Source organism: Scomber japonicus, chromosome 20 (assembly GCF_027409825.1).
Source record: "Scomber japonicus isolate fScoJap1 chromosome 20, fScoJap1.pri, whole genome shotgun sequence".
NCBI lineage: Eukaryota > Metazoa > Chordata > Actinopteri > Scombriformes > Scombridae > Scomber > Scomber japonicus.
In genome coordinates, this window is record NC_070597.1 from 16,270,972 (window position 1) to 16,284,830 (window position 13,859).

The 13,859-nt window shown below is 37.4% G+C and overlaps 1 protein-coding gene across 1 annotated transcript; it reads left to right on the forward strand.

Annotated features, from left to right (window-relative positions):
- The first annotated feature begins 928 nt into the window (after positions 1-928).
- LOC128381133 (receptor-type tyrosine-protein phosphatase H-like) lies at positions 929-9,561 on the forward strand. The gene is made up of 16 exons (XM_053341083.1): positions 929-1,220; positions 2,679-2,933; positions 3,193-3,447; positions 3,918-4,028; positions 4,432-4,686; positions 5,762-6,022; positions 6,218-6,311; positions 6,411-6,455; positions 6,645-6,726; positions 6,891-6,981; positions 7,083-7,159; positions 7,486-7,620; positions 7,830-7,952; positions 8,204-8,364; positions 8,540-8,675; positions 8,993-9,561. The coding sequence occupies exons 1-16, from the start codon at positions 929-931 to the stop codon at positions 9,119-9,121; spliced, it is 2,502 nt and encodes an 833-aa protein (XP_053197058.1). The 3' UTR covers positions 9,122-9,561.
- Positions 9,562-13,859: the final 4,298 nt, after the last annotated feature.

The following is a 13,859-nucleotide window of genomic DNA, read 5'->3' on the forward strand; positions in this document are numbered from 1 at the left end:
TAGAAACCTGAAGTTCAGCTTGGACCGGCAAAACAAAGGAATTTAACAAGTTTATAGTATGTCTGCAACTTACTAAAACATTACAATGATGAGGCATTTATCTTTCAAAATCACCTCAGACCACTTGCTGCTGTGTGTCTTCCTGAGTCTGCTTTGGGTAAGTTTTTTTTTTCTCTTTCCACTTTGATAGTGATCAGATAGTGTACCTTTATTCAACAGAAGGTTACCCTCAAATTCTGGAATTTATACACATCAGTGACAATGGAATATAATTGTGGAGAATCAGAAGGCTTACTGAAAAAGGGAAAAAAAAGCATTTAATTAATTAATAACTAATTTCACAATAAAAAAGAGGAATTATAAAAAGGGCTTTAAAAAGTAACTTTAAAAAAATATTTAATACCATTTTTAAAAACAGAAATAAATAAGTGAATTTGCAAAGTGAATTAAGAATACAACTTTTAATCGGGCATTTAAAAGGGACATTCTGTTTTCTATTTGCGCTTCCATTTCCTTCCTTGTTGCTTTTCCCTTATCCTATTCAAAAATGGATTTGCTGAGTCGTTTTCCATTTTCAGTGTCCCTCCTGGTAAAGCAACAAGGAAATGGAAATGCAATTAGAAAACACAATGTCCCTTTTTCATGTCTTCTGTCAATGGTGCAGATTAAATAAGTGAAACACTATATGAAATTAAACTTCATATATTTGGAATGAGGCCCATCTTGCTGTAATTATTCTGTTGCTGTTCTGTTTTCAGGGTGCCACTAACTCCACCACAACACCCACACCAGGCACAACAGTGACAGCAACAAGCAAAGCAACATCACCAACAACCACGCTGACAACCGTTCCAACAACAACTAAACCACGTAAGTATGAACTGCTTTAGTTAATATTTGGTGGTGATATGTCTGACGTGTTTCTAAAATGAAACTCTTTGTCTTTTTAGCTCCTGAAAATGTGCAGAATGTGACGGTGTTGACTCAAACTGAGAGCAGTATAACTCTGATGTGGGACAAGGTTAATAATATCTCAACATACTTCCTGAAGTATGATAACAATAGCATTGAGAAGGTGGAACCCATTACTACAACTCCTGAAGAGCCATCCGTTACACATACGGTCATTGATTTGAGTGCTGGGAAAAAATATGATTTTTTGCTCCTCACGACACATAATGGAGTCAACAGCACTGGAGTCAATATTTCTGCAGCCACTGGTAGGTGATGTTTGAGACTACATTTGGAATAATTTTGCCTGTGACATGCAAATGCACATGCAAAGATAAGCAGCTGTATTTACTTATACTTCTATTTTCTGGTTATACATTCACTTTTATCAGTTGGACAAAATAAAACTTGCAGTAGCTAATATAGAGACATGGTGATATGTGTTCGCGAGGATTACTGTCTAATTATATTCTAGCACCTTTTAATGTAAAACAGTTTAAATCAGTGAGACAAAGGGAGACCAATATAAATCTTCTGTGGAAAAAAGTGTAATTTTTAAAAATCAAATTTGGTTCAAGTTTCATCTCCACATTCATGTACATCCTAGCTCCTCTTAACACAGAGACGTTTACGCTAATTGAACAAAATGAGACCAGTATAACTCTACAGTGGAACAAAATGAATGACATCCACAACTATACACTTGTGTTCAAAGGACATGAGATAAATGTCACTGGATTATAAGAAGATAGTGTTTCCTCTTATAAAGCCCCACAAGACCAAGGACAGAGTTCTGTAACAATATCTAATTTAAAGTTTCTTATCAATAGATGAGTGCTGCTTACTTAATAGTTTGACTGAGGCTACTAATGCAATTTAATGCAATTTATTATTTGTTTTCAAAAGTTATACAAAACACAATATTTTGTCAGGTGGAAGCTGTCATTCTTTAAAATCAAATTTTGTTACAGTTTCTTCTCTATGTCTCTTTACATCCTAGCTCCTCGTAACACAGACGACTTTAAATCAATTGGACGAAATGAGACCAGTATAACTCTGCAGTGGAACAAAGTGAATGACATCGTCAACTATATACTTGTGTTCAATGGACATGAGATAAATGTCACTGCATCACAGGAAGATAAAGTGACATACACTGTATCAGGACTCACAAGTGGGACTAAATATGACTTCAGTCTCTTCACTGTGTTTGAAAATGTCAGAAGCAGTGGAGTCAACCTAACTGCAGTCACTGGTAAGATGTGTTTCCTCTTATAAAGCCCCACAACAAGACCAATGACAGAGCTCAATTATTATTTTTGAATGTGTTTGATAAAATACTAAAATTGAATGAAGCTTTTTTGAAAAGTTACAGAAAACACAACATTTTGCTGTGTATGTCATGTTATTGTTTTAACCTTTACACACTGTTCATATTCAAGAATTCCACAGTATCGCCTTCATAATCAATCTCAATACATAATTTTGTGTGTAATTTTGTGCATTACCTGCACTAAAACATGTTTAGAAAGTTGTAAAATATTTCTGTTTTTGTACATTCTGGGTCACATTAAAATAAATTGTCAAATTTCTAGCTAAAAAGAAAGGTTTTAATATGTTTATTTCTATTCATATACAAAAAATGGGTCATATTCGGCCTTGTATAGTATGTAAGGATTGAATCAAACATTGTTTCAGTTTCTTCTCTATGTCTCTTTACATCCTAGCTCCTCGTAACACAGACGACTTTAAATCAATTGGACAAAATGAGACCAGTATAACTCTGCAGTGGAACAAAGTGAATGACATCCTCAACTATATATTTGCGTTCAATGGAAGTGAGATAAAGGTCACTGCATCAGTGGAAGATAAAGTGACATACACTGTACAAGGACTCACAAGTGGGACTAAATATGACTTCAGTCTCTTCACTATGTTTGAAAATGTCAGCAGCAGTGGAGTAAACCTAACTGCAGTCACTGGTAAGATGTGTTTCCTCTTATGAAGCCCCACAACAAGACCAAGGACAGACTTCTGTAACAATATCTAATTTAAAGTTTCTCATCAATAGATGAGTGCTGCCCACTTTATAGTTTGACTGAGGCTACTAATGCAATTTAATGCAATTAATAATTTGTTTTCAAAAGTTATACAATACACAATATTTTGTCAGGTGTAAGCTGTCGTTCTTTAAAATAAAATTTTGTTACAGTTTCTTCTCTATGTCTCTTTACATCCTAGCTCCTCGTAACACAGACGACTTTAAATCAATTGGACGAAATGAGACCAGTATAACTCTGCAGTGGAACAAAGTGAATGACATCCTCAACTATACACTTGTGTTCAATGGACAGGAGATAAAGGTCACTGAATCAGATGAAGATAAAGTGACATACACTGTACCAGGACTCACAAATGGGACTAAATATGACTTCAGTCTCTTCACTGTGTTTGAAAATGTCAGAAGCAGTGGAGTCAACCTAACTGCAGTCACTGGTAAGATGTGTTTCCTCTTATAAAGCCCCACAACAAGACCAAGGACAGAGTTCACTTAGTATTTTTGACTGTGTTTGATCAAATACTAAAATTGAATGAAGCTTTTTTGAAAAGTTACAGAAAACACAACATTTTGCTGTGTATGTCATGTTATTGTTTTAACATTTACACACTGTTCATATTCAAGAATTCCACATTATCGCCATCATAATTAATCTCTATACATGATTTTGTGTGTAAATTTGTGCATTACCTGCACTAAAACATGTTTAGAAAGTTGTAAAATATTTCATTTTTGTACATTCTGAGTCACATTAAAATAAATCATCAAATTTCTAGCTAAAAAGAAAAGTTTGAATGTCTTTTTTCTTTTTATATACAAAAAATGGGTCAAAACAGACCCTGAATAGTATGTAAGGATTAAATCAAACGTTGTTTCAGTTTCTTCTCTATGTCTCTTTACATCCTAGCTCCTCGCAACGCAGACAACTTTAAATCAATTGGACGAAATGAGACCAGTATAACTCTGCAGTGGAACAAAGTGAATGACATCCTCAACTATATACTTGTGCTCAATGGAAGTGAGATAAAGGTCACTACATTACAGGAAGATAAAGTGACATACAGTGTACAAGGACTCACAAGTGGGACTAAATATGACTTCAGTCTCTTCACTGTGTTTGAAAATATCAGAAGCAGTGGAGTAAACCTAACTGCAGTCACTGGTAAGATGTGTTTCCTCTTATAAAGCCCCACAACAAGCACTGGGGCAGAGCTCTGTAACAATATCTAATTTAAAGTTTCTCATCAATAGATGAGTGCTGCTCACTTAATAGTTTGACTGAGGCTACTAATGCAATTTAATGCAAAATATTATTTGTTTTCAAAAGTTATACAATACACAATATTTTGTCAGGTGTAAGCTGTCGTTCTTTAAAATCAAACTTTGTTACAGTTTCTTCTCTATGTCTCTTTACATCCTAGCTCCTCGTAACGCAGACGACTTTAAATCAATTGGACAAAGTGAGACCAGTATAACTCTGCAGTGGAACAAAGTGAATGACATCCTCAAATATATACTTGAGTTCAATGGACATGAGATAAATATCACCGCATCACAGGAAGATAAAGTGACATACACTGTACCAGGACTCACAAGTGGGACTAAATATGACTTCAGTCTCTTCACTATGTTTGAAAATGTCAGAAGCAGTGGAGTAAACCTAACTGCAGTCACTGGTAAGATGTGTTTCCTCTTATAAAGCCCCACAACAAGCACTGGGGCAGAGTTCTGTAACAATATCTAATTTAAAGTTGCTCATCAATAGATGAGTGCTGCTCACTTAATAGTTTGACTGAGGCTTTTAATGCAATTTAATGCATTTTATTATTTGTTTTCAAAAGTTATACAATACACAATATTTTGTCAGGTGTAAGCTGTCGTTCTTTAAAATCGAACTTTGTTACAGTTTCTTCTCTATGTCTCTTTACATCCTAGCTCCTCGTAACACAGACGACTTTAAATCAATTGGACAAAATGAGACCAGTATAACTCTGCAGTGGAACAAAGTGGATGACATCCTCAAATATATACTTGAGTTCAATGGACATGAGATAAAGGTCACTGCATCACAGGAAGATAAAGTGACATACACTGTACCAGGACTCACAAGTGGGACTAAATATGACTTCAGTCTCTTCACTGTGTTTGAAAATGTCAGAAGCAGTGGAGTAAACCTAACTGCAGTCGCTGGTAAGATGTGTTTCCTCTTATAAAGCCCCACAACAAGACCAAGGACAGAGCTCTGTAACAATATCTGATTTCAAGTTTGTTATTAACAGATGGATGCTGCTCACTGAATATCACTGCTGTTGATAAAATATCATAATGGAATGACTTATTATTGAACTATACAAAATTATACAAAATTATTATTCATTAGTTACAACATATTCAGTCATTTACACTGATAAATGTGTGTGTGATGAATGAAGGTTTTTTTTCTGTCCATCAGTTCCCCCAGTGGTGCTTGACGTTTTTTGTGTCTGCGTGAAACTAAATCAGCAAATCTTCATTTCACTAAAACTTGAATCACAGAATGATTGGCAGATGATTGGAGTAAAAGACATTTTAATGTTTAATGTTTTGCATTGGAGTATAGATTTTGGTTTCATTTTCATCAAATATGTATTAAATGAATGTATGCTTGAATTTGTATTTTTATTTGTTTGCTAAATCACATATTTACACTGTGTCCTGCTGGTATATGTTGTTTGTGACTGTAAAGGCATATTTCCACTTGTTCTCACTCAGCTCCTGCAGATGTAAAAGCTCGATGTGAGAACGTTGCAGCTGGCTACTCTATACTTATCGTCTTTGATAAACCGAAGGGTTTGTGGACTGAAGTGGAGGTGAATGTGACTGGGAAGACAGAAAAGTATGATAATAAGACACAGAAGATCACAATACCTGGATTCCAACCTGCAAAATCATATGAGGTGTCTATAGCTCTACTCTCTGAGAATGTGATGAGTTGTACACCTTATGTTTTCCAATGCCAGACTGATCCAAGGGGTGAGTCAAGTGAACTTAACCTAAATATTCCTTCCATTTTAAACAGTAGTCTCTCACTTTTTCCTCACTTTTTACAGTACTGTAGTCACCCTAGTGGAAAGACAGATAATGTGACTGTGATGCTTGGCTGTGTTGAGTATCTTATTACTGTACTGTATTTTACAAAGCATTTAATCCAGATTTTGCTCCCTGTAGGAGTCATTGTAGGGTCAGTGATTGCTGTCCTGCTTTTTGGTGTTCTGGTCTTTCTAGTGGTCTTCATTTTGCTTAAAAGACCAGATATTATCAGGTTGGTGCAAACACAGTGACAACACTACTTCATTTATTTTGTCAAAATGTGGTCAATCAGACTCAAGCAAGGATTATCTTCTTTTCTTTCCCACAATAGAAAAAAAACATTCATTGAGGGTTCTCGACAATCTAAAAATAGCAAGTAAGTTCAACCTTAATTGCCTCTACATAATGTTAACACCACTGTCAGTTATTGAGTTAAAAAGAGTTGATTTGGTCTTCAAAATGAGATACATTTGGGAGAGAATGAGATACTAGTAGTAAACCTAGATTAATATCAGTCTTTATTCTAAACCATTCATGTATGGATGTTTTATTTAATTTTTGACAGAGCTATTTCTGTCGCAAAGTTTCCAGACCATTTCTACCACTTGAGTGCAGATGAGAACAGAGGTTTCAGTGAGGAATATGAGGTACCTAAAAAAGCTAATTGTACTTTGTTCTTCCTCTTCTATTCTTTCCTATTTCTATGCAGTATTGTAACACTGTGTCTGTACAGTCATGGAACTGTTCAATTTGTTTTCTGTTTAACCTTTGTCTCAATCACATGCTGTGTCATCTGCCAACTTTCCTGTAGAAACTTCTTCCTGTTGGCACGGAGCAGACACGAAAGGTAGCGCTCCTGCCTGAGAACAAGGCCAGAAACCGTTTGAGCACCGTTCTGCCATGTAAGCTCGTCCCCTCACTGCTGAACTGTGACAGATCTATTGACTCGTTCTAGCTGCTGTGGTGAATTACAGTTAAACCATCTTCTGCTTTTTCAACCTAGATGACTGGTGTCGAGTGAAGCTAAGTACATCGAATCCCACTGGGGCCTCTGACTACATCAATGCCAGTTACATGCCAGTATGTATTACTTGATAACTGACTATCACTAAATTAAATTCTTTATTTAACTAAAATATACCATCATACAGTAAGAATCCTCAATCAATATTGACTCAAGCTGTCAAACAAACACTTGAAAGGGAATGATTTAAACATCTTCAACACTTAATCATCTGGAGTAAAGTTGCCATAGCTGCACATTCATTTGAAGTCTAGCAGTGTTTGTATTGCTGACTTCATGTGACTTCATGAGCATAAAACTATGTTTTACATCCTGCTGAGCATTACAGGAAATATAAAAGCAAGAGAAGGGTACAACATTAATTTTGACAATTGCTTCTTAGGGCTACAAGAACAACCGAGAGTACATTGCGACTCAGGGTCCTCTTCCTGGTACAGTCAGTGATTTCTGGAGGATGATCTGGGAACAAAGAGTGAAAGGTATCGTCATGGTAACCAACTGCACCGAGGGAGGACGGGTGAGTGTCCAGGAAGATTTGGGATGGGTTTATTATCAGATTTTAAAGGAAGGGCAAACTTTAAAAAATCAATGAGCTGTTTTGGATAATTTGCTCTTGTAGCTTATGTGTTGCTTGCATTTGAAGTGTTTTCAAAGATTCTTCAGTTCCACAAAAATCTGATACAGATCTATGATTGAAATTTTTTTCTTTTTGTCTCCATTTCCTAGACTAAATGCGAGCAATACTGGCCCTCGGACAGAGAGACTTGCCTTTATGGAGAGATGCAGGTCACCAACAAATCTGAGCAGCAAGAGTTCAACTGGACTTTGAGGGAATTTACACTGAAATATGTATGTAACAACTCATTTTAAATATTTGAAAGATGTAACTAAATAGGTTGGCTATTAGTATATCTCCAAGTGACAAACCAAAACAAAGAGAATGAAAATTGTGACTGTGTCTACTCAGTCTCTTTGAATTTGTGTACATGGGCTTTCAAAGAGGATGAAGTTTGTGGTAAATGATGAAGACTTCAAGAATCCTATACCAACCACTATACTGGTTGTACAAACTGACCTATTTATGTGAATCTTCTTCACAGAAGAACACCTCAGAAGAGCGCACTGTGAAACATTTCCACTTTACCGCCTGGCCTGACCACGGAGTCCCACAGGGCAGTGAAGTCCTGATCCAGTTCAGAGAACTGTTCAGACAGCACATAAAGACAGAGGGAACTGGGGAACCCACTGTGGTTCACTGCAGGTACAGAATGAGAACTGGTTTCCACCTGAGCTCCAGTAACCTGTACTTTGGATGAATGTCAGCAGCATACTGCAATTATGATGTAACTGCTTTTAAAATTATACATAAAATATTCTCTTATGACCATTACACCTGGTCACTGACTTCTTACCTTTCACTGTTGTCTCTCTGTTAGTGCTGGAGTGGGGAGGACAGGCACTATTATTGCCTTGGATGTGCTGCTTCAGCAGCTGGAGCAAGAGAAAGCAGTGGGCATCAATGCCTTTGTGCACAAGATGAGACTGAATCGACCACACATGGTGCAGACAGAGGTAAAACTGTTCATTTAGTTGCTTCAGGCTGAGCTGACCTTCAGGAATCTCGTTTTATATTTAATGACAGCTAGTGATAGAGCATAAACACTGTTACAGTACTCTGGTAAAAGGAAGTTATGCTTAGATCTCCATGTAGTTGCTCATTTGAATAAACCTAAAAAAGTTTTTATGCTGCTCCAGTTAAATTTCACTGTTTACTGTAGTATTACTGCAAACAAGGAAGTATTAGCACAATACAACATGTGTATTAGCTCTATCACTACAAAGAGTTCTGCTTTTCACATAACTGGCAACTTTGGTTTGTTTCTTTGCAGTCCCAGTACGTCTTCCTGCACCAATGCATCATGGACCGTTTGCAGCCACATGAAGAGACTGAAGAAAACTTATATGAGAATGTGGACATGATATATGTCAATGCCATTGAACTCCAAGATTTTCGTTAAACAACTAAATGAGATTAGCTCTTCACTGAAACCTTTATGCACTTAATGAAAAACTCATTCTGAAGCCTTCATGATGTTTTGTATTTTAAAATATCTGTACTGTAAAAGAAAGTTTTAAGACATACATTACTGGTCAAAAGTTTTAGAACACCCCAATTTTTCCAGTTTTTTATTGAAATTCAAGCAGTTCAAGTCCAGTGAATCACTTGAAATGGTACAAAGGTAAGTGGTGAACTGCCAGAGGTTAAAAAAAGGTAAGATTACCCAAAACTGAAAATTATACAAAACCACTTAAAAATGTAGGTCTTACAGAGAAATTGCGAAGAAAGTCAAGGTGTCAGTGAGTACATTTCCTCCACCATCAAAAGGCACTCAGAAACTGGGGGGGGGGGGGGGATTTAAAATACTGTGTTCATCACGCAGGAGTTTTTTATGCCGTCGAGTAGGCTAAAGGATGGTTGACATTGTGTGTGACATTAACTGTCAAATATGGAGGAGGAAGCATGATGGTCTGAGGCTGTTTTTCTGCATCCAGGGTCGACTACCACAGAATTCTGCAGTGCCATACAGTACCCTCTGGTATGCACGTAATTGGTCAGGGGTTCATCCTACAGCAAGATAATGACCCAAAACATAAGTCCAAGCTATGCCAGAACTACCTTAGGAAAAAAGACCAAGATGGTAAGCTTGAAAACAATTTTTCATTAAAAAACTGGAAAAATTGGGGCGTTCTAAAACTTTGACCGGTAGTGTATATTTACAGTTGATATATAAAATCAATTTTATTTAACCAACGTTTTTTTCTCTCATTTGCTAAAAGTGCATTATTGATATTATTATTATTATCCTTTAATGGAATAACACTTCAAATGACCAAAGAATATTTTTCAAATGTCATTTATTACAATAAGAAATGTAGAGAGAGAAATGATTTTCTGTTCTGTCTGTATAGAAGAAATAAAATATTTTTAGTAACAAAACTATGACTGAGTGTGATTTTACAAAGTCTGCAAAAAAAGGTGAACTGGCACAGAACAGCAGCTTGCTCAACCTGTGTTTTAATCCTACATTGTAAGCTCGGTTTTGTTTCAGAAATGTCCTCAAAGATCCTCCTCTGATGGTTTCACATGGTTGGTCCTGCCTGCTGGAGGCAACTGAGATGTTACAATCAGTGAGTTCCTGTCTTGCTTTTAGGGCCTCAAGGTTGATCTCTATGGCCAGCGAATGCTGCCTGCTTGGATGAAGAGGCTCAATTTTACCAACTACAGGCGGGGGAGGGACAGAGAACTTCTTAGAGATGTTATGTAGGACACTGCATGCCTTGATGATGTTGGACTTTTTGTCCAAAGAGCCTTCTTGTGCAAAACCAAGTTGCATCAGGCACCGGAAACGTCTCTTCATGGAGCCCAGCGTTATCCGCATGACATCATGGATCTTGGCGTGGGCCTGATTGAAGCGGTTCTCTTTCTCATTTGCAGGTTCTGACACAGGAGTCAAGACATGCTTGCTTAGGTTGTAGCTGCTCCCTCCTTTAAGAAAGAGATGAGAGAATTAACACAGCATCAGCAACATCATACTGCATTGAAGAAGGCTTTAAACTAGCGATTGAGACCATAAACACATTTCGAAAACGTTTACTGAGGTTAGAAATCAAGTGAGAAGTTGGTGAATTCTCCATTGACTTGTATAGAGACGGAAGTCCTTTTGACACCAAAACGGTTGCCCCCTGGTGGCCTTTTGATAGAATGCAGTTCTATGTTACTTCCACGTTGGCCTCATTTTAGAGGACCCGAACTCCCCGCCTGTGTGTACCCCAAAGTGTTAACAAAAGACCTGAAAGTGTCCCTCTCATACGGATAGGCTCTGATCTTGAAGTGAGCTGCAGCCAGGACGCCCAGTGCGTCTGTGATGCCGCAGGGTTTCTCTATCTTTAGGGCGACATTAGTTCTGGTGGCCTAGGTTAGCGGGAACGAGATAATCGTCAGGCAGTCATTCTGGCTCAGCCTGAGTCTCTGCTGGATAGCAGTGGACGATACTCCGTGAGCGTAATAGTTGAGCACCACCATGATCATCGCGTACACGGGCAGCGTTGGCTTCTTTAGAGTGACTTTCTTCATACGGATGAGGGTGCTGTCTGTGATGAAGGCGATACATGGTCTGGTGAGGTGCAACATCTGGAACAAAGCTTCATCATCGAAGTCGTTGAAACAACTCGGAGAGTCGGGGTCCACATCTCCGCCGTACGCGAGGAGCTCCTCCTGGACCACGAGCCACACCGGCAGAGCGAAGGCCATCTGTTTCCTACTGCAGTGTTTAAACAGACATGTGACTCTGAAGGTCCAGCAAAACGTTTCTTAATGCAGGGATAAATGTTGAATATAAACAGTAACAAGTAGCATGGAAGCACTGTGTTCTTCTGTGCTGTAATAGTGCGTAAAGCTGCGCATTATCGCCCCCCAGTGGACAGGAAAGTAAATCATCTTCTTTGAGTTTTGTTTTTTTATGGCCGATTGTAACCTTGCAATACCAGCTTTAAGGTGCATACCGCCACCTACCGTACAGAGCATTTTACCATCCATTATAATAAACTAAAACAAACAAAAGACCCCTATATTCTATTGAACAGTCCGGTGTTTATTAAAAATGTTATAACCCCTCTGTGAATTTCCTTCATCTTCTCTCCATTTGTTCCCAAGATTCCTTCTATCTTCCACCCTCTCTCACCCTATTTTGTAATACCCTCTCCTCATTATATTTGCAACAGTACATTTATACATGTTAAGCATTTTCAACTATATTACAGAACGTACATATTTGTGCATTAACTGTCCCCTGTAAAAATAGTGTCTTATTCAAACCAGTGTCATCAAACCTTAACCCAGATAATACAATCTCCTCGACTATGTTTCTTCATTTAATAATCTGTGCTCTGACTGACTTTTGTATTTTATATGTTCTGCCTTTACTGTCCTCATTCCACTTTTTCTGCCAAAAATCAGATTTCTGGTTCCTTTTTAATTATTGCTTTAGTTGTTTACTTGTCCAAATGGAATGTCTATTATGTGCTTCAGATTTTGTGATTTATTTGCCACCCTGCTGCAAATGCATTACCTTTTAATCCCACATGTGATGGTACCCAGCAGAAGAACCACTATTCCCAACCTCTCAATTCTTATTAAGCATGAGATCTTCCCTGATTGACTTCAAGATCTGTAAACCAAAAAAGAAAAAGAAAAGGAAAGGAAAAGAACTGTTGCTGAATCGCTACATACCACCACCCTGCCTGGTCTCACTTCTTCAACCCACTGAAGACCAACAATAACTGCCATCATCTCTGCTGTATAGACAGGTAAATTATCTGTTATTCTGTTTCCTAAATTGATTTGAAATTTTGGGATGTAGCTATCTGTCCTTACATGGTTATTTTGATCTTTTGAGCCATCAGTAAAAATATGCAAGTAATTATAGAACTAACCCTAAGCCTTATTCTTTAAATAGTGATATGCACAGTGTCCTAATTCATTTTCCATCCAGGGTTCCTCAGCTCCATGATATCAATGTCCACTTTAGCTTTAGGAAAGTGCCATAGGGGAACAGCACTTATTGGAACAGGGGAGTTAAACCTTTCTTTAATGTCACATTCTTCCAAATTGCTATTTATTGTCCCTCCAAAACCATTTCCCTTATATATTTCCCATTTCCCTAATATTTATTATACTCCCAACATTAATTTAAAACATTTTTAGTGGTGTTTTCATCCCTACATCCTCTAAGACGTATCCAATGAGCTAAGGAAAACTTGTCTCTTCTGAGCTCAAGTGGAAATGTATCCTTCTTCTATCAGCACTGCATTACATGGAGTAGATCTCATGGCACCTATATAAAGTCTTAAGGCTTTATTTTGCATTCTGTTGATTTTATTGATGTAAGAATTAGATACTTGTAATCAATTGCTGATCTCATCAATGCCCTGTATGCTTGCTTATCTGCTCCCCATTTATACCCAAATATAACTCTCATTAGATTAATTACTTTTTTGCATTTTGTTTCTAGTTTTTCAACACAACTCTTTCATGTATATCTTTCATCAAGTCAGATTCCCTAATATTTGAATTTAATTTACTTTTTCCATTGGTTGGTCTTATAAATAGAGTCTCTGATCAGTACATATGACATGACTTACTAGTTGAACGTTTTAAACCCCAATTGTATATACCATTGCTCTACTGCTCTTGTTCAAGAGACTCTGAGGTGCAGACTTGAGATCATGCAGCGATCATGAGCATATCACCCCCTCCCCTCCCCTCCCTCTCCTCTCAGCTGCTCGTTGAGTGGCAGCAGCCAATCAGAGCTGACTAGTTCTGCAGCAGACAAACAGTGTAAAAGCCCGGGAGGAGAAGAAAAGAGTTTTGGAGCAAATAAGAGTTTAGAAGTTAATAGTACCAGTTATGAATTAGTTTATTTTCCTTGGACTTTCTGTGTGCGTGAATGTAAAAAAGTAAGTGCAAGTTTACCTGCATTTAAGTTTAGCTTGTAATTATTATCGCTACATGTAGAGGCAGCTCGTTAAGTTGTTACAGCCCGTGTTTAGCTAAGTTTCACAGCTAACCCATATTACCAAGAAATGCTTAGTACGGATGTTTATTGCATTTCCTTTATTTCTGTAAGCTATACTTCTGGCATAATTATTCTGTAACTTTATGTATGTAAGCAGGAAAGAGTAATAATAATACTTTGG

Coding starts and splice junctions, on each gene's coding strand:
- LOC128381133 (XM_053341083.1), top strand. CDS start 929: ATGAAACTCTTTGTCTTTTTAGCTCCTGAAAATGTGCAGAATGTGACG. Junction 7,621..7,829: donor ACTGCACCGAGGGAGGACGG/GTGAGTGTCCAG, acceptor TCCATTTCCTAG/ACTAAATGCGAGCAATACTG. Junction 8,676..8,992: donor CACACATGGTGCAGACAGAG/GTAAAACTGTTC, acceptor GTTTCTTTGCAG/TCCCAGTACGTCTTCCTGCA.